At 37.7% G+C, this 21,714-nt stretch overlaps 1 protein-coding gene and 1 non-coding gene across 5 annotated transcripts in view; both read left to right on the top strand.

The window, feature by feature from the left end:
* Sec15 (exocyst complex component Sec15) overlaps positions 1–16,618 on the top strand; it is a 41,845-nt gene extending 25,227 nt beyond the window's left edge. For 2 of the 4 annotated variants that reach the window (XM_089241595.1, XM_089241596.1), the window contains exons 11-20: positions 1,583–1,692; positions 2,943–3,054; positions 4,588–4,667; positions 4,830–4,884; positions 6,133–6,205; positions 6,365–6,471; positions 7,716–7,857; positions 9,082–9,155; positions 11,327–11,439; positions 13,290–16,618. In XM_089241595.1, coding sequence (XP_089097721.1) covers positions 1,583–1,692; positions 2,943–3,054; positions 4,588–4,667; positions 4,830–4,884; positions 6,133–6,205; positions 6,365–6,471; positions 7,716–7,857; positions 9,082–9,155; positions 11,327–11,439; positions 13,290–13,416 — 993 coding nt within the window. In that variant the 3' untranslated portion in view covers positions 13,417–16,618. The remainder of the gene's footprint in view (positions 1–1,582; positions 1,693–2,942; positions 3,055–4,587; positions 4,668–4,829; positions 4,885–6,132; positions 6,206–6,364; positions 6,472–7,715; positions 7,858–9,081; positions 9,156–11,326; positions 11,440–13,289) is intronic. The other 2 variants (XM_089241597.1, XM_089241598.1) reach the window with 1 other exon arrangement.
* Positions 16,619–18,263: 1,645 nt separating this feature from the next.
* On the top strand, positions 18,264–18,335 carry TRNAG-UCC (transfer RNA glycine (anticodon UCC)). The gene has a single exon. It is a non-coding gene; the product is annotated as a tRNA-Gly (tRNA).
* The last annotated feature ends 3,379 nt before the right edge of the window (positions 18,336–21,714 follow it).

The following is a 21,714-nucleotide window of genomic DNA, read 5'->3' as shown; positions in this document are numbered from 1 at the left end:
GAACCCTCAAAAACAGCCGATAGGTGGCAGTTATGTACACAAGTCAAAGAAAAGATGCTCAAATAACGAACAGAATGCCTCCAAATCATTTATTACAGCAGTATGTATCCCACATGACCGCCACCACAGGAGATAACACATTGCAGGCAAGTCACAAATCCAGCAACAGCAGAGTGCCGCAGTTCTGGATGTATGACACCTTTTGGCGGATCGCATCTTTCAGTTCTGACAGATTGGGTGGACCGGATCGATACACCCGATATCTATCATCCAGATACCCCCCATAACCAGAAGTCTGCAAGTGTCAAATCTGGAGACCGATGAGGCCATGGGAACCTGAAACTCTTGCTAATGATTTTGTCTTTCCTGAACGTCTGTATCAGGAATGCCTTGCCAGAGTAGCAGTGTGGCTAGTTGCTCCATCTTGCATAAACATGACGATAGAAAGCACGCATCTCTTTCACACAAATATGGCATGATGTTCTTGCGCAGAAGCATTAAATAATGCTGCGCATTCACTGTAGCCGTTTTCCACCCCTTTACTGGGTACTGCGTTTGAAAGAAGAAGGGTCCTATAATGAACGAACTTGTGAACGCACGCCACGCTGTCACTTTTGGGGAATGCAATGGTTTCTGCATCTATTCACATTGATTAGACGTTGCTCAGATGTGACAGTTATGGGTATTAACGTCCCCATGAAGCAAAAAATTAGCTTTATCTGTCTACAAGATGTTAAAGACCCAGGTGGGAGTCTGTTCGATTTTGCAGAAAGCCCACCTCGTAAATGCTTCCTTCTGTACAGTATCCGCTGGTAAAAGTTCATATCATGACTGCAATCTGTATGGGTACAGATCAAGTATTCCATGAAGAATATTGCGTACCGAGGATGGTGGTAATCCCAAATGTCTGGCAGCTTCACGAGCACTGCTGGTTCCTGCAGCTGATTCAGACACTGACATTTCCATTTCAGCTGCAACACATGGCAAAAGTCCTTCCTCAAACATGGTCGTCCGGCTCTTAAATGATTTTCCAGCATTCCAGTTTCCTCAAACCGCTGAACAAGCTTTATGAGGCCTGTCGGTGTTAAAGGCCCTTTTCCAGTCCTCACATTCTTCTGAACTTGGAATTTACACAAGGAAATGGTTGCTGATTCATGGTTCACGTAAAACAACTTCACCAGCAAAGCTGTATCCTTCACACTCTGCGTCTTTGTTCACATACACGGTTTACAACGGTGAAGTGGTTGTGGATTAGGAGCACAAGTTCTTATAACCATCTCATTTGCATATTTCCACTGAAGTCACTTGTACCAGCGCCATCTGTCGGATTTTTTAGTTATTTTTTCCTCTCTTCCAAAATTTCCTGTGACCTAGCGATGCTAACCCTGCAAACCATTTTTTATTTTGGTTACTTTTTAGGTTTTTATGAATTTTTAAAGTTTCTACTGACTTTTTGCCAACCCTGTATGTAATCCTGACATATTTAGGTTGTCAGAATTCTGTGTGTTGTGACATTTTATGACTGGATATTCATAAGGATAATCATTGGGATATTTAATATTTCCATTTTTTTTTTACCCAGGCACCGTTTCCGAAGAAATTCCCATTCTCTGAGTTTGTTCCTAAAGTTTATGACCAAGTTAAAGAATTCATTAATGCAGTCCTGAAATTTTCACAAGGCCTCAATCTTAGGTATTGGGATCACAAACTTTACATTCATTTTTTATGCATGTAAATATGATGTACAGTCAATGTGTAACATACCAAAAGTATTTAAATCTATTTACGTATATGGGAATAATAATGCCATGACTCAAACTTGTTTTTGGCATTGCAAGAGGTAAATTTAGCTTTAATTTTAATTAAATTAATTTTTGATTTTAACTTGTAGATTGTTCCAGATTTATTTTATCTTACTTTGTCTCCTTATAAAAGATATACACTGAAGTGCCACAGAGAAAAACTGGCACACGCCCACCTAATATAGTGCAAGTTCCTCTTTGAGCATGCAAAACTACTATTTAACTGTACATGCACTTCATACGCATCCCTCTGCAGAATTTCTAATGAATTCGTACATGTTGGAATGTGTTCCGGCAGTGACCATACATCCCGTTTGGTCAAATGGGACGTATGATGAACAGGTATTGGCAAAATACGATAACTGTTTTTTCTTTCCTACATAATTTTATGCAAAATGGTCAACCGTTCTGTTTTTTTTTTAAAATTATAAAATTGACGTCTTGTTTTATCCTTTAAGTTAAAATCCTGCTTTTTTTAATTCAGCCATTGTGAGACATTAGAATAAAACTGCCATGAAACTATCATGAATTACTTTTTTCAATGTACAATGTGTTTCATAGATCCCTTTGAAAAAGTCTCTCGGGAAAAAAACTTTGAATCTGGTCAACTGAAAGAAATTGATCAAGAACTGAAGAAAAGTTTTTTTTTTGTCATAAATTTGCCTTCACCATAGGAAGGCCATTGCTAAAAGAAGTTCCACACGTATATGGATCGGAGAAAATACTATGGACGCATTATGGAGTACGGAAATATCTGTCAACAAGGGGAGGGAGAAAGAAACACCTACCCTCCTACATGGTCTTGCAGCCTGATAGTGATAAGTAACGGGAGAAAAATAAGCTTAATTAAACCTTAGTTTCAGAATCGGAAAAACATTTTGATGGAAAAAAATAACACAAAAATTATCCGAAGTCCTGATAACTGTAAACAAATTTTTTTCCATGTTATGATATTGACCCAACCTGTTCTTTGGAAAAGTTGATAATACCAGAATGATAACATTATCAGTGGTTTTAATAAGTAGCATCTACTGTATATTTTTTCCAGAGCATTCATTTCATGAAGTGCTATCAGGAAGGTTATAAACTCATGCAATTCAAAGATTTACTGATTTATTGCATACTTTTTTCCTTCTTCAGCCAAACAGAAGTACAAGATATGGTGAGGAAAGCCACTAACATGCTTCTTACCACAACCTTGAGTGGATGTCTCTCGATGCTCATCAAAAACTCCAATCTAGGCTTGTTGCAGGTACTTTTCCTGTCAAAATTTAGAGTATTTTCCTGTAATATCTATTGTAATTTCAAGCCTTGAGGTGGTTCAAGGTTTTTTCATTTATATTTTTGATCAGAGCACTATAGATAAAATATCAACAAACATTATACAAACCTCAGATATAATTTGAGGCTTTACTCCCCTGATGGCCTGTCTTGTCTTGCCCTATCCTTGCAGGGTGTTCTGTATCTGTCATGCAAAATGGTTCTTGTATAGCCTTAACTGGCTGTTGTGTCGGGTATATCTAGTGGCAATTTTTTTGGTAAACTTGGGTAAAAATGTTCAATACATTATTACAGTAAACTCTCGATAATCTAGCCATTCACTAGTCCGTCCCATCCAGTAATTCGACATTTCTTAGGCAGATTTTCTTCAAGCATAAAAGAAAAAAGCATGTCACTGGATGTGCATACTGACTCTCCTGCAATCTGTGTTAAGCTTCATGTCTCACATTTGTGTATAACCCATACTGATTTTTGATTTTCTCTCCCATATTGTGTTGAGGAGAATTGCTTGACCATTGCTGATGGTGGTGGGGGGCTCATCCAACGGGTTCACTGACTAGGATTTTTTTCCAACACAACCATGTCCTTCGCAACACTTTAGTCACAGAGCTTGGTTCTGTGTTTGTTTCACCTTGTTCATACACCCCTCCCCCATCACTGGATGTTTTTGCGCAGAAATTTAAATAGGCTTTCTCAATTGGCTTCCAGTAATCCGACAAATTTGATAATTTGGAAGGGAAATGATGGAAAATGAAGGGAATGTGTGAGGGGAAGCAGTGTGCGTCCGGTCCTTCAATGCTCAATTTCGTTAATCCTGCACACCCTGGTCTGATGTGTGCTGAATTAGCAAGAGCGCATTGATATTTTTACAAAATTAAGTTGAAAACATGTAATGATTCTGACATTTTTATCTGTTCATCATTTTACTACTACACCATACATGCACCTGATCCGTATTCCTCTGTAGAACTTCTAACAAATTGGTACATGTTGGAATGAGGGTGTACGTGTTGTGAACCTACCGTGAAGTTTCTTTCCATGTAATACTTGTGTTATGTGTAGTGCTACCATCAATTTTTCTAACTATCAGTGAAGAGTGCAATGATCGAATAATTGTACCGCTGTAGGCCTGTTGCTCTCTGTGACGAGACTTTTTAACAGGGAGATCGGCTCTCACATTCGCACCTCAAAGTTGCAAATCACAGAGAACCAACTTCAGCCGACCACAACTGCTGAAAAAGTTGGGTCCTGACTCAGGTCCTCGCGATGCAAGTCTTTCATTATTTTACTGCAGTGTCAGTTCCGATTTTATTTTATTTTCAAACTATTCATTGAAGTTCTGTATTAAGAGATAAACAAGAGCAAAAATTGACTGGGGTTCATCTATTTGTGTGTGTGTGCATGTGTGCGTGAGAGGGGGGAAAAAGTAAATGCTGTGTGATGGTTAATGAGAGTGTTTTGTTCCTCTACTGACAACAAACCAATTTTGAATTTTATTTTATAGCTTATACAGATCACAATCAATACAAATTACCTTGAGGATGCAAGTGTTTACTTAGAAGATTATATTTCAACATTGACTGAGTAAGTTCTGTGTTGTATCGAACATTAAAATAATTATCACATTAGAATGTATCTATGAAAGCGAAATTCTGGTTGTGTGCAAACAATGGTTGATGATCTGTGCTTTTAATCTTTTAAAGACGAGTTTCAATGGTTGCAAAAAAACACCAATTTTTTTTACAGGTCAACCAGTGATTCATTTCATTTAGCTAAGCTTCAGAGTCGATCGATGTTTAAGGTTTGTGCAATTATATTTTTTTTAAATTTAAAACATAACAGATGTGTTTTAAGGGAACATACCATAAATTATAAAATAAAAAGTATTGTAATTTTTAATACACTATAGCAATGGTTCTCAACAGGTGCTCTGCGGAGCCCTTGGGGCTCCTTGTGCACTCTCCAGGGGCTCCGCGGCCGCTTGAGGAAAATAAAAAAAACGGTAAAATTAAAAAAATAATAATTATAAATAGTTTTAAACAGTAAAAATGAATCAGTAACTTTGATAAATAATTAAGAAATGGGTCTACGGGGCTCCGCCATAGAATTTTTTTTACTAAAAAGGGCTCCGCGAGTCAAAAAGGTTGAGAACCGCTGCACTATAGACAGTTCCATTCCCCATTCATAGGCAGAGATAGACTTCAAAAGCCAGGGGCAGCTTGATGATAATGATGTCAATTCATATATGTACATGTACATTAGATCAGTCATCTCTGCCCACGATTCCAACTCTTCGCAATTTCTGAATGAAAAAAAAAAAAAGACGCCAGCTTATAAAAGGGAGGGGGGGGGGTCCTGTTTTAGACCAATTGCAAAAAAATGAATAAAAATACATGATTAACCACTTCAAAACCTGTTATGTGGGAGAAAAACAATTGTCCTGTTTTCATACATCCCATCAAATAGAACGTATGGTCATTGTACTTACAACCAGGACTTTTCAGACATAGTTATCAAAAACATTGAGTTCCAATGTGACCACATTAAGTGGTGTGCATTGTATCTTGAATATCATAATATCACACTTCAATAAATATGAAGAAAGTAATAAAGAGAAAAATTGTTATACTATACAGTTTGTAGTTATACTATACAGTTTGTAGTTATACTATACAGTTTGTAGTTATACTATACAGTTTGTAGTTATACTATACAGTTTGTAGTTATACTATACAGTTTGTAGTTATACTATACAGTTTGTAGTTATACTATACAGTACAGTTTACTCTTATAACAAATTCTAATTTAGCAAATTCTTTGATTTGTAAGGATTTTTTTAGAGTTCATGTGTATGTATTTGTGTTAATCTCAACCCAAATTTAATGATTTTCCTCAATTTCATGTATAAAAATTTTGGCTTTATCTGATTCATTGAAATGGGATATTAAACGTGTATTAAAAGAAGTTCAAAGTTTATACCTCTTCACTGCTAATTTCTAATAAGTTTACTCTAGAAACTTCTAAAAACTTTTTTGTTTGTGTGTTTCAGGATGCTCGAGCTGATGCTGAAGCTCAGATTTATGATAAACTTAATGAGAAAATAGATGAGTTCCTTGAGCTAGGCAAGTCTCAGTAGGATCATTTAGTACTGTTTTTAAACATTGATTTTTGTAATTTTTCACCTTCAACATGCATATTAGTTGCACATGAAATTTTATCATGAAAAACCGATGCATCTTTTCTTAACACTGAATGTCCTTTTCTGTTCTGATTTCATATAGCTAGCTACGACTGGCTGCTTAATGAACCTGAAGGTCAAGCCAGCAGCTACCTCACAGATCTCATAGCCTTTCTTAACAGCACGTTCGAGGCATTCACCAATCTTCCAGTATGTATTGTATCTGATTGATATGCATCTCCCATTTGGGCATCACAATTCATTGATAAAATGGATCAAATGTTTAGTACTTTTGTTAAGAGACTATTGATAGTCTCTAGAAATACCCTGGAGATACCCTTTCCGCTGAACTTGGCCCCCCAAGCCTCAGTGTTTCATTAAAAAAATATATTTTCAAATTCTGAGTTCATTTGCTTGAAATGAACCAATCGCATTTGACAAGAATAAGTTATGACCAACTATCTCACTCTTGCAATTCATCCACCAATAATAAAAATAATTGGGCTTTACTAGTTAAAAATATTCTTGACAGTGCTAGCTTTAGTTTTATTTAGGTTCAACAAAATCCAAGTCTTGTAAAAGTTATCTTCCGCTGATTATCGAGGGTATAAAAAACCAGAGTATCCAAACTGATTTCTCCCGTATTATAAACAGTAAACATTTTCTTCACTATGGAGAGAGGAAATCAACTTTCTTGATGGAAGATTATTTTTTTCCTCCCTTTCCATATCTCAACTAAAAGGATTTTTGCCCAACTCAGATTTAATTAGACATCAATTTGCGTTAATGATAAAAAAAATTTCTATAGATTCCATTAACAATTGTACATATTGCAACCTTTCTGTTTTTGAGGATTGGAATCGCGTGTGTTTTTTCACTGCCGTTTTACTCTAATCACAGATCTAAATATTTAAATTTCTCTATAGGTCCCTTTAATGTAGTTCAATTACTTTCGACCACTGACAGTGTGTACTCAATATATCTATTTATTTTGACGTGTGTGTGTTTGTGTGTATTTGATTACACTCGCTCTGTTTGGACTGAATTCCATGTATCTTTATTGTTTTTTTCTTTTATTACTTTTCTTTTGTCTGCTTAATGTTACCTATTATTATTTGTTGGTGTACTATGATCATGTTTATTCTGTGTGTTTATCATTCATTTATTTTTCCATCTTGCATTATATTAATTGTTCTGACACCCCTTGTAGGATTCATTATATTCCCAGTACATTGTGAATATTTTGTAAATATGGCTGCAAAAAAAGGCAACAAATTGCCACTCATTGAAGGACCTACTAGTCAAATCAATAAATTATTTATCATTATATGTATTATATCCTATTGTACAAAAAAAATGTTTCTAATGCTTCATTTTTTAAAAATACCAATAAAAGAAATATCTCTCTTTTTCCTTGAATCCCATCTTGACTTGTGCAATGTTGTTCATTCTAGGATAAGGTTGCGCAAACAGCTTGCATGTCCTCCTGTAAGCACATAGCCAACTCACTTATGAATTTTCTTCTTGATAAGGAGATTAAAAACATATCGATGGGAGCCTTGCAACAGTTCAATCTGGATGTGATGCAGTGTGAATGTAAATAATTTTTGTTAAAACCAAGCACGTTTTTCAAATGATGCTGAATTTTAATGTTGCCTTTGTATGAATTTTAATGTTGTCTTTGTATGAATTTTGGCTGATTTCAGTGTTATATATGTTTTGCTTACTATTTTCAAAACAATCAATAATTCCAATGGAAAATACAAAGTAGAAAAACTTCATTTGCCTTTATTTTTATGATTGGTTTCTTCGTAACACATTGCTTGCTAGTCACGAGTTAACTTGTGTTTCTATACTCATATGTAGCCAGTGTGATGAGTGAGCTTTTCCTTAAAAAACCCAATTTATAATGTGTTAATTGGAGATTATTACTTCTCTTTACGTTTCTTGTATTTATAGACACTGATAAAATGTATTAATACTCATCAAGTAATTAGTAAGGTTAAAAAATTTGAGATGGTTTTAGACTGCAAACACAATTATTAGCAAAGTTTCAAATATAACTTTCCTAAGAGAAAAAAGTACCCCAGAAATTTGTAGGAAAGATAAATGACATTTTTAATTAATTTGAAATAAAAAGAAAGGATTTCAAACAAAATCGTTATTAAAACATTAAATAAAATTTTTTATTGCTCATTTTATGGTGAAATGATAATGGATGGATTGCAATATGTAAATAGACTAGGCAGATATTCAGTGCAGTCCATACAAAAACATTTTGATATTATGTTGAGAAAACTTCCCCCTTCTGATAATAAGAAACAAACATTTTCAGGGGATGACCAGGATCATTACATAGAAAGAAAAGAAAAAGCAATGAAATCTGTCTAGATAGACTTAGTAGAGATAACCAGATATGAGAGAGAAGGTTTTTGATTCATGTGTATACTGTTTGGCTGGCTGTTTTGTTTTCATGTAACAAAAAAAACATTCTTGATGAAAAAATTCACCATTTTTTCAAAATGATAATGTGATGAAAGCTTAATACAGTTGAATCCCGTTGTAGCCAAAATCTCGTTTTTACGAAAATGTTTCTAATTCTCAGATAAGTTTACATAGTAACAATAAAAAACATGGAATTACTTTATAACAAAATTTTGTTATAACGAAATGATTTCTCTGGTTTCTTGGAGTTCGTTATAACGGGATTCGATTGTAGCACAATCAAGGACAACAGTTTTTATTCATATGAAATTGAATTTGATGAATCACAAAATTCTCTGTAGTTACTTTTAAAACAGTTTTTGTTCAATTTTATAGTATTTGCCAATTGTGTGCCTGTTAGAGGTTTGGAGGAAGGAATTTTATTGATGTGTTTTGCAGAGCTCAGGCAGGTAAGTCGACAAAGAATCTCAAATTTTGAGTGTACTATTCTACCTTATATTAGTTATGAGATTGTGACTTAATATATGCTTCAGTTCTTTGAATGGATTGAACTGTCAGTATATTGATTGCATTGAGTTTTTTAATCGATATGTGTGGTGTGATGAATTTGCTTTGAATCCAAATCTGTTCTTTTATCATTGAATTATTTTTATTTCAAGTGTATTTTATCTGAGCTATGTTTGTAGATTTTTTTTTTGGTAATTTTTCTTGTGCTTAATATGTATTTTTATTACATTAATCATTTTTTATTTCAAAAAGAATATATTTTTAATTAGTGCAAATAATCTCTCGATAATTAATAAGCTTTTCTTAATAATATATACTGTATGAGGTAAACTCTTGTTTGCAATCTTCATCATTTTGTGTGTGTTGTGTGTGAGAGAGTGAGAGCGAGCACTTTTCATGAACATAAATTATTTGTATTTGACTAACACTGCCGGAAAAGAAAGCTTATCACAATGATTGGCACAGTGCTTTGTGTATTGACTAATGATAATCTGAATGAAGCTTCCTGAACTTTTCTGATTACTTGTAAATAGAACAGAGATGCTTTTCGTAATCTTCTCATACTATAGTGTGGGGATTTCTTAATCTATAGGCTGTGACCCAAATTTAGGTTGCAGGGTCTTCTAAGATGGATCGTACAAATTCACTTACAGCCAGGGATTCTTGAGCTATGGGTCACAACTCAAACTTGATTTGCAGGGCTTTCGACAGGGTTTGTATAAATTCACCAGTAGTCAAGGACTCTTGAGCTATGCACCACGGTCACTCTACAAACTATAACTTGATTCACATCAGGGCCAGATTAAAACCTTTGAAAGCCCTAAGCACTTGAATGGTTTTGGTACTTGTACAATCAGAGGCTAGATCCCTAACCACTGGACTACCTGGTGACAATTTTTGATGCATTTCATCTGTATGGAAACACAGCAGTGAGTTTTCGGGGATGTTTTACTGGTGCAACTATATGCCAGAGAGGCACTGAAACTGTCTCGCACTGGTAATAATAATTAACTATAAGATAAAACCCCTGAAACCATGCAGTTGATCCTCTAAAGACTCAGATTTGACCATTTTTAAGTTCACGTCCTTATTCTGTAGAACTTGGCTTACTCTTAAATTTGTCATTTTTGTATTGATTTTATATTTATCATATTGGTTGGGAATGATAAAGATTTTTTTATTAATGCGTGTGGGTCTTACCTGGACACAACCTGAGGACCTCATGACAAGTAGATCTGTTTACAATTTGTGAGAGTTAGTATGCAAATTGGTATGCAGGAATTTTTATCTTTTCTGAGAGAGGCCCCTCAGAAAAATCTATTTGTCAAAGGCCTTCCATGATGCTGTTAAAATAGCTCAAGTTAACTTTGTAGAAATTGCACGAAATCTCATTCCAAAAATTCAGCATTAACGTGATCTCTAGTTTGCAATATACAATATTATCAGTTTTTCTGTATTTGTGATATCCTTTTTTGATGAATATCTTAAATTATACAATCAATCAAAAATTATAGGATTTTCTGCTGGATGCTGGAAAATAATTGTACATAGAAAAACATTTTGGAAACTTTTGTGGTCCCCCTTTTCTCTTGATGTGCTAAGCACATGGTTATTTTGCTTAATGGTTAATCTGGCGCCCTATACAAGGGCTTTATAGATGGGTCGTACAACTCCACTCATGCTGTAAATGCACTTATTGTGTTACAGGCTTCTCTGATTTTGAAAAGCAAATGGTCCCATGGGTTCACAAGCTGATCTTGTTAACAGGGTAGGGCTGAAAAAAAGGTTCAAGACCCCCCACTGTTGTGCGTATGTAAATGACACATGATTGGTTGATATACCAAAGTTAATTCTGGGTCATTGTTGTGTTTATTGGGGAAAAAAAATTAATGAAGGGGCAAAATTTTTAATTAGATTGAGCTGATGAAGTGACCTTCATTGAATTACAGTTCTACTAGTTTTGTGAATGATCTGGAAAAAACTTTTGCTTTGCTCCTTAGGATTCGTGAAAAAAGTCTCTCTGGAATTAGAAACAAATAAATGAAAATAAGTTAATTATTAAGACATTTTTTGGAGGAAAAAACTTTTCATAACTGCTTGTGTGTTCTTACAGGTTTTAGATTTGTTCACATCCTGGGACTGGTCAACCTACTTCCATGAGTATGGTCAAGAGAATAGCAAATACTTGAGAGTCAACCCACAGACTTCAATAACACTCCTAGAAAAGTGAGGAAGTCATTATTTATCACGTATATGATTCTAATGCAGCAAAACTCTGATTTTAATAATTTTTTTGTCACTGTGCATATATTTGTGCTCATCTTTTTGTTTTTTTGCTTTAGAAAAATAAAAATTCCGGCTCTTATATATTGTATTTATACTACACATGTTAACAAGAAACCAATAATACTCAATTGATAAAAATTGTGATTTATTTCAAGTAATCCATTAGCCTCTTTGGCAGTAAGAACTTAATTTAAATACAGCATAACAACTTTATACCATCACCCTCTTTAACAGAGGACACTATTGTCACTTTTTTGATAGTTCCAGCTGCTCAGTTTCTGGTGGAAAAGGTGACCATTTTAGTTTTTTACGCCTATACAGGGAATGAGCTAATATTGCCTTAAGGTAATGTGATCCTGATACTTTTCAATTTGAAACTCAAAATGCAGTTGTTTGCTTTTCCATAGTTTTGTTATGCATCCAGATCAGCAAAAGCTCTTGATGCTTTCACATTGAAACAGAATGCAAAATTGATGAAAGAATTAGTATAGTCAACACTGTATTCACAAAAAAAGAAAAGAAAAAAAGAGCTGCTTAATTTTTCCCCCTCTCAAAATCATGTTATGTTTTGCTCATTTCTTTTCCTACTTCTGTCATTACTCGATTTTCTTTTGAGGTGAATCTTTACGTATATGCTATGCAGAATTCTTCATTGGTTTGCTGGGATTTCTTATTCATGTGTGCATGGTTGTCACAAAATATTTCATCGCAAACTAAGCAACGCACACTAGATGAACGATAAGCTTGGAAGGTTCTGCTAACAATGGATTTGGAATGCATTTTGTCTTTTAGATTTTGTATAGCCAAGGCTGCAGTTGGAATCGGGTTGTGCATGAGGAAAGTAAAGGGGAAAAAATAGGGAAAGAGAGTTCGGGGAATTTGCAAAGCAAAACCATGGCAAACATAGGTCAGGGATGAGTGAGTGTGTGTAGACTCACCTTTACCTTCACTCTGCTTACAAATCACTTTTTCGGGTCCCTCAAACTTAACACATGAAAAAGTTCCACAGTGCCGTGCACTCTCATCTTGAATGGTTATTGTATGGCCATGATGGCATTGTTGGATTGAACTATTTGATCGGTCCTGTGGTATTGTCTGCAGTGCCACTGTGGTGGTCGAGTTGTCAGAGTGATGAACTCGCATTGCAAGGGCCTGGGTCCAAACCCCTCCGTCACCACAGTGGTGTTCGACTGAAGTTGGTTTTCTGTGGTTCCCAACTCCAAGGCGTGAATGCAAGCTGATATCCTTGTTAAAATGTCTTGCCATAGAGAGCAACAGGCTTATAATGACGCAAATTTTCAATCATTACACTTCATTTCTGAAATATCGATGACAGCACTGAAAAATCAAACACAACACTATATACACACTCAGACTGTTAGGTACAGCATTCACACCTCTGGCGTAACATGACGACTTGGGATCCCTCATAAAACATCCCAACTCACTCGGTAGTAAAATGCTCTTGACGAAAGACCAGAGTTGTGCTTGGTTTGAAAGAAAGAAAGATATTGTCTGCAGGGGTGATCCCAAATCTGAGGTGAAAGGGTGAAACAAAATTTTTATTGATCAAAAAAATTAGGGAAAATGATTTTTGTCTGCTCTGGGAAGGTTGCAAAATCTGAGGTGAAAGGGCAAAAGGTGGGCAGTGGGCACCAAAAGTAGATCCAGTGCAGGTAAAAATTTTGTCTCTAGGCACCCCTGATTTTCTTAACATTGATGGTGATGTATTTTTTCACAGCATTTTAATACTCCAAAGTTGATGTTCTGTGCTTTTTATATTCTTCTAGAATTCGAGAAGCTGATCGGAAGAAAAACATATTTTCAGCATTGAAGAAAAACGAGAGGGACAAGAAGAAGCTCCTGGAAACGGTTTTGAAGCAGCTCAAACAACTGACAACAAATGGTACATTATAGTATCCACGACGCAAGCACTAATGTTTATAATTTCAGTTGCTTGGTATAATTTTCGTCATGCTGCTGCTTGCCGGAAACTCCAAAATGTCCCCCCAGTGCCCCATCCTTCCGTTTTTGTGCTATTCTGGAGCTGTTATGACAGGTAATATTTCAGAAGCTCACTTTATCAAATTGGTCGAGATTTGTTGGTGGCAGAAACTATAGCTTTATTTTTTTCCCCTTCTCCTGGTCGGAGTGGGAGTAAAAAGACTGCGTTAATTTGTTGAATTGTTCTCAGCGTGTCATCGTTGTGGCTGGTGCTATGTGTGATGCGACACAGAATCACCATTTGGACTATGCTTTAGGAAAAGCTGCCAAAAAGAACATTTAGAAAAGGGGGAAGTGCCGTTCAGCCTTTGTGAAATTAACTATTATATATATATATGTTAATGTTATGTATATTGATTTAACAAAACAAATATTTCAGATCTGCTATGTGTTTGTTGTTTTTTCCTTCTGTTGATTTCTTTATGATTGTGTTTGGCTTAAGTTTTTGCAAGAATTCAAATTTAGTTGTTTTGTGTTTCTCAAATGTACTTTCAAATTGAAATACTACACTCATTTGCCAAAAAAATCATGCACCAAGAAAGAATAGTTGAATTGTTACAAAAGTTGGGCAGGAAGTTATATTACATATAGTTAGGTGAATGATTTGTGTTTAGAAAAAATCATGCAAATATTCCAGCCATCAGAGGGCACGAAAGTGTTTCTCTTGTTGCTCTTCAAAACAGCCCCAGAGCAAGCCCATAATAACTAGGCTGGGGCAGTGAGGGCTCCCACAAAACTTATTTTTTATAATAATAACCCTTTAAATTTGGCCTCCAACAAAAAGTCTGCCTCAGGGACCCCCCCCCCCCCGTGGCATGTCACAATCTCGCCCCAGAAGCTGCTTTCATGGATTGTACCCATGTTTGCTTGATAAACCAGTGTTGAATGCTGAAAATGACTCTATGCTGCACTCAAGGACATTTTAGACAACTGCAGGACTTTGAAAGAGGTCGCGTCATTGGATTGAGCTTAGCAGGGTGAACAAATCAATGTTTTACACTCAGCCTGACCATTATGATCAAGCTGGCAGTGGATGTGTGAAGGCATGCACATGTGTCATACAGACTCTTATCTCCTTATGTTGGTCTAATGGTAGAGAGGATTGCTTCATCTGTAGGGAAGCCAAAGCAGCACTAATTATTACTGCACTGACCAGCAGACATTTTTCTGCATGGTAATATTTGCCCACATGTGGCAAGAATTCTCAAAAATGTCTGTTAAGTACCTTTTCTATGTAGATTAGCTCACCTTAGCACCAACTGAGCACATATGAGGGAGGGGTGGCTGGAACAACTATTTTGCCCAACTATGCAGAAATTAGCGACAGTTGCAAAACGCATGGACAAATTTACCTCAGTCCAACGTACTAAGCTTGTATGCATCAATTCCAGACAGTATCTTTCCTTGTATCTGCACTATAAGTGGCCCAATAAAGAACTATTCTTTTTTGCTATCCTGTTCTCTTATACATGTTCGTTTTTTTCTGATAATTTAATCATTTGCATATTTCAATGTGACAACACAAATTTTCGTTCAAATCGGAAGTTTTTCTTAGTACATGATTTTTGTTTTTGCAAATGATTGTATGCATTGGCTCTTTCTTTTGGCTCTCTTTTGAGATTATTATTGAATGTTATCCTCATCTCGCGCATTTAATTCAGAATTCTCTTAAGATAACGGAAATTGGTGTTTATCCGAAGGAAATTAATTTGAAAGAATTTATGAATTTTTTTAAATACTTAAGAGCTTTAATAAAATTGCATTAATTTATTCATATACAAACCTTAAAGCCTGAGCAGTCACCCAATATGTTAATTGCAGGTACAACCATGTGAATTACTAGAATCCCATCAATGCATATAAGGATTAGCACTGCTTGTACCAGAGTTGCACTTGGCTTGAAAGGAAGAGTAACACTCAGTACCGTCTTAATGCATGGGCCCACCCGCGCACAGCCCGGGGGGCCTCACAAAAATGAGATTTGGTTGAAATTTTCTAGAATTTACCAGGTAGAGCCTCAGAAAAACCACTTGGCCCGGGGGCCCATGATACTCTTAAGACAGCCCTGGTGGCACTGCTGTAGGCAGTCAAAGCTTTTCAATTTAAAAGATAGGATCACAGTGCATGAATACCTGAGCAAGTCCACTGAACAGAGAGATATAATGATACCGAAGCCAGAACTTTGTTGCTGGATTTATCCTCTTCTTCCAGCTAAACTTTGGGGTAGCAATGAACTAACCAGTGAACGCCAAGCTCTGCTACACATTGGGGGGGGGGGGGAAGGAGAGACATTGATACATGAAATGGTGTAAACCACAATAGGTTTAAAACCTTCAGAAGAAAGTGTGTTTAAAGTTGATTGTTGATAGTGACGGTAACTTGTGGGAAATTTCCCATATCCATGGGAAAAATCTGCTATAATTTGTCCAAAATGGTATTTGGAAATTTTTTTAGCATTTGTGGGGAATTTTGAAAGATCATTAAACAAAAGAACTTTTTAAAAAAAAAAAATTAATGCAGTGCAATAATTTTTTAGTGAAAAATACTTGACTACGCATTTCCCCCGGTAGATGGCAGCACATTTGTTGGAATGTGGGAAAATTTTGCTGGACGAGATTGCCATCACTGCTTACTGATCTTTTGCCAGCATTTGTCTTTGCCAGAGGAAGCAGTTGTAAACATATTTTCTGTCTGTTACATTTATTTGATTCGTCCTCAATTCATAGCATGACTTGGTGTTCACTGGATACTCAAGTGAAATTTGACTCTACATAGTGCTGCAACTGGAGGGGGGGGGGTGCCAAAGTGCCTGCTTATCCCATCTGACGAGGCATTTAGTTGTGACCCTGACCCTACCTCTCACTCTGACTACCGTTGACTACCTGCAGCAGGTTCACCATACATTTGTTAATTTATTTCATGTACATGTTTTCTTTTCGAAACAAATCAAATTTTTTGTTGCCGTTGATTGTAATTTATCCCGTGTCTATGAAAGAAATGACTTCTATTTTACTCTTGAGATAAAAGGTAACGTGTGATATAAGGGCAATAAATTGCATTTGTTCTGGATTACGACAGAGAACAAGAGAATAAAAATTTCTGACTTATCGATGGATACCTGTGTGATATATATTTTTTTAAAAATAGAGGGTTATTCTTCACGAGTGTCATTTTCCTGGGAGTAAAATAATATGCTCATTAATTAACAAAAGCTTTAAAATTCAATGCTGTATGAAAAACATGCATCTTACGCCTTAGGAACAGCATGTGCTCAAACAAGGACCTTCAAGACCAATTGGTTCTCAATGTGGGTCCACATAGGTTTCTTTGTTGTCCTTGGATATTCTGGGGGATGGGGGAGGGACTTGGTCGAGAATCAAATTGAAGGGGAGCCGTCACAGGTAGTTAGGGAGGCCACAGTGAGCTGTGAAAAAAAATGAAGCCTATAAACATGGGTAGGGCTGACAGAGTTCGAGCCCTGGGACCCAGGAAAAATACCATTTTCTGTTTTTTTCATGCTATAAATTCACTATAGAAGGGCATGCGTGAAAGATCGCAGCCTAGTCATGTTTGGTGGGGCAATAAATTTGAGGAATAGTTGGTCGACAAAATTAGTAGAAAAAAAGGGTAGCAAAATTTGCAGTGCCCACATGCTGTGAAAGCATAAATCTATCTCTGCTTAGAGAGCAGGGGAACCAGTTCATGAGTGACCAAAATTGGGAAATAGTTCCTCATCTAGAGCTGCATTAAGAACTTTCAAGCAGCTTTGATCTAGACTCTAGGGCATGTGCAAACATGTAAATGGTTAAAAGAGTGATCTGGAGAGTGAAGGATTAGTGAAGGAAGCTAGTGACACGAAAAGGGTGACCTAGAGAACAATAGCCTGGATCAGTGAGCGATAAAAAAAAGTGACATTAGAGCCAGTGCCGTCTTGAGATGGCATGACCCTGGGGTCTCGAGTAAATAAGGGGGGTCTCATGATAATGATTTGGTGCTATGATCTTTGAGAAGAATCATAGAAATTTATAAGCAGGTATAAACTAGGGGGGCCCCAGAGCTAGAATATCGCTTTGCCCAATGGCTCATGGTGCTGTCAAGACGTTAACCTGTGCCGTGTGCAGTATGTGAAATGATTGGAGAAAAGTGTGGGCAAAAAAGCATAATGTGAATGATCAAAAGAGCGACCTTAAGGAGGAAATGACTAGGTCAGTGAGAGCGTCCAAAAGAATGTGCTGGAAACAGGTGTGTTCATGGGGGAAGGACATGAACCCCACAAGGGCGATGGTGACAGACCGTGGACAATCACCATTGTTATAAATTCACTATAGAAGGGCAGGTGAAAAGTCTGGATTTGGGGCGGCATGTTTGGCAAAAGTGATCAAGAAAAAAACCAGAGCCCGGGTCGTGCCTGGTCTGACAGCCTACCAATTTGCATTCTTTCTAAAATTATAGTTCAATTATCATTTATGTTAAAATTCAAATTGGAACTCAATTTAAATCAGTTTTAGACCAAGGATACTGTTGTTAGGGGAGTGCGAGCCCCTTCATCCAGGGCCGTCTTAAGAGCTTCATGGGGGCCCAGGGCCGCAACTTGGGGGCAGCAGCGCAAATTTTATTCCGAAACCTCTTTCAACATTACGGGAGGGGGGCGCGTCAAAATGCGCGCTTGTCCCACGTGACCAAGCATCTAGTTCTGGCCACTTGGATTAAACATTTTAATAGCATAACGTTATAAATTTTAACTACAACATAATCTACAAGCGTCGGTGGTATAGCGGTTAGCATAGCTGCCTTCCAAGCAGTTGACCCGGGTTCGACTCCCGGCCGACGCAATAAATTGTTTTTTTTCCAATCTAACAAAATATTTAATGGAAAAACAATTGTTTTTATAAACTTACAAACAAAATTTCTTTTCATGAAAATCAAAGTTTAACAAGAAATTAATGTTTGGAAAATATTTTGTTGAAAAAAATTACCTGCGTTCCTGCCATCTACTAATATATATAAGAACTACAAGTGTTGTGCCAGCAGTGTTTAGTTTGTATAACGACCGCTAGATGTCAGCAAAATTATGAATGTTATGTGGCGAATTTCAAAGTTGTCATTTCACATCCGTAATTTTCAATGCCCTTGTCCTCTCCCTTCAACACCTTTTTTTTGCAGGGCCGTCTTAAGAGCATCATAGGCCCCCTAATAACAATTAGGACCTAATGATCTGAGAACTGATGAATTAAAAACGAGATACATTTGAAAGACATAATCCCAGCAGCAATGAAAATTCAGTATTAATGGGAGAAATAATTCCAGAATTAATTCCGTTTGAAGTGTTTCTAAAGTGGATATCACTGTTATTTATTGAAACAGGATATCATGTTCTATACCTATATGTATACATACAGGGTGTTCCGTTAATGGACCGATAAACTCAAACTCAGAGGGTTGTTAGTAGACATCAAGAGAAACAAAAATTGCAATGGAACATGGTGTCGCAAACCACGTTGATTGGGTGAAAATCGCGAAAAACGCATGCGGGCTCTGAGCCCAGCTGCAACCGCTCGTGTACTTGTCGAGGGGAATCGGCAAACCGTTGCAGCACGGTTTCTTCCATTTGAGGAGTGCGTACATTGAGCGGTCTCCCTGCCTGCATCACGCCGTGCTGGGTGGAAGGTCCCCGTCTCCCGTAGTGGTCGATCGATCGTGGCGAAGGAGTATAGGTGCAGACAACGCCTCATCGGATATTGCTGTTGGGTACATCCGCTGTGCTAAGCGCCCATTGCCATGCGCTCGACCGTAAATCAGATGCATATCAGCTTATTCATCGTTCGTGTAGTCAGCCATGATACAGACAACATAATTCATTGAAGCAGACAACTAACTGCTACACGTGATTACTACCGTAATAGCGCTAATTTACGTCGTCCGCAGCGCGTGATCCTACCCTAGCGCATGTGCGTTTCCGCAACGCTGCTTACTTCAGATATGGTGAGCGAACGCATTCAGGGATAAACTGACATCCACCTTTCGTCTCTTCTGGACTCAGAGCCTGCATGCATTATTCACGATTTTCACCCTCTCAACGTTGTTTGCGACACCATGTTCCATTGCAAGTCTTTGTTCCTCTTGATGTCTACCAACAACTCTCTGAGTTTGCTAGTCCATTAACAGAACACCCTGTATAGTGTAACGAAATTAATAGCGTTATCTCAACATACACGAAAATGGACATGTAGTGCCTTTTACATATACACAGGATTTTAATTGCAATGTTATATTATTCCCCTTATTTCATGGACTGAGCATCGCGTTGCTTACGTTTTGAAAAACGTGATTTTAGAGACTGGTGGCGTAAGTTCAGTACAGTATGTAAAGTAAGTACAGTATGTTCATTTTCGTTTCAAATAAGCGCAATATCTAAGATATTGGCCTACTGCATTTTACGTGATATTCACCTTGTGACGATTGGTGAGGTGTATACGAAGCGACAAACATGAAGCATTCCTTTATTTTGCATTAACCTGCGAAACACACAACCCTTCGTCATGAAGGTTAAAATCGAACTCCTCGAGAATGTCTTCGTCTCTCGGTACCACTTAAATCTCACGTGTCTCGTGAATAAAAGTATTGCTGTACATCCTTGTTAACAGCTTGCCTGTTACATACTCCCCCCTCTGGTTTCGCGGACGTCCCGGCAAGGAACCAGCAATAGGCGTTGTTGGAAGTTGTTCAGTGTTCTTGTTAGTTCCAACTTTGAGTGGTCGTCTCTTCTTTCGTGATGACACTACGGATACAGCATCCGGTTTCGCACATGGTGTGAGAGCAGAAGTACGATATACGCTGACAGAGACACCCGATTTGGCTGGATCAGCGACTATGTAATCGCTGGTGATCTATGTAATACCTCGTAGGCGATCTCGTTGTGGCGTGAACTTTGTCGACCAGTTCTTCCTTTGAAAACTCTGTCTGGGACCATTGTCGACATAACCTTTGCGTTCATTCCGTTTTTGTTCCACCTTCTGCTTCACAGAACCTCTTGTGAGGCTTCCCATGAGAGTCAACCTGTTTTCACGACTTCTTTGGGCACGGCTGCGACCTTCTGATCGACGGGCGTTAGGGTTTTGATCAGAATATTTATAGCCACTCCCCCTGCATTTATCATTCCCCTCTCTAACACTGCTTATACTTGTTTGGGTCCTTGACTCACGGAAGCTATTGCTAGACGTTATTGTTTGGCTTGGCATTTTACAACGATGCCGTATGTGATAATATCCTGGTGATCCTGGACTGCGTCGCCTGGCACCGGAAAGTTCGACTCGTTCGTTCCTGCGGAAACGTAAGTCTAGTACTTGCCTGCCTGTCGGAGTAACTCGTGGTTGCCCTTGCACCGGTTGGTGATGAAAGCTTCTTGCGGATCGGTGGATTTCGCTATGGACAGCAGGACGTGGATAGTCACGGACGCGACCTGTTTGGTTCCTGAGACATCTAGACCGATCCCACCGCTGAGGTTCCGACTCCATATCACCATGGTGAACTTCGCATTCGGGAGTGGCTCCTCCCCCTGGACTGAAAAAATTTTCATTGTTTTTCCACGACCTGTTCAGCAATTGTTTCTGTTGCTCTCCTTCAACTTGTCGTAGTTGGCAAGAATTGAAGTTAACATGCTCTACTACATGTTGAACAGTTTTAATCCTAGACTCGTTCACAAAGTGGAATCGCTTGAGATCCAACACGATACCAGCTTTCTCTAGAAAGTCGATTCCCAAAAGAGTTCTGTTACCGACGATTCCAGGAAAAACTATAAATTTCGTCCTTAGTCGCTTCCATTGGATGTTCACCAATATCGTTGTGGTCCACACATTCACCGTTGATTGCTGTCCGTTTGCAAGACGCATCTCGATAGTTTCCCGATGGAATTTGGCGTTTTGCTCTTTCAAAATACGATGCAGAGTATCACTTGCGATACAGTGCGTAGCATCGCTGTCGGCACAGGCAGTTCCCACTTTGCCATTTACATGAATTTTTTACAATGCTACGGGTTTTGTTACAGAAGAGCATCGATTCAGCTCCAACTGACCAAACTGAGCGGTTGTCGCTGTCATTTCGGAATTACAGGTCCGACACTGCGCTCTAATTACCCCCGGATATCCACATCCATAGCAGCTTACAGGTCGCTGTTCATCCAGGCTGATCATGGGAAGTGTCTGTTCATCTGCA

This window comes from Pholcus phalangioides, unplaced genomic scaffold (assembly GCF_987345545.1).
Source record: "Pholcus phalangioides strain wild (caught in Gottingen) unplaced genomic scaffold, Ppha-v1.0 ptg000014l_1, whole genome shotgun sequence".
Taxonomy (NCBI): domain Eukaryota; kingdom Metazoa; phylum Arthropoda; class Arachnida; order Araneae; family Pholcidae; genus Pholcus; species Pholcus phalangioides.
This window is presented reverse-complemented; position numbering and strand designations above follow the sequence as displayed.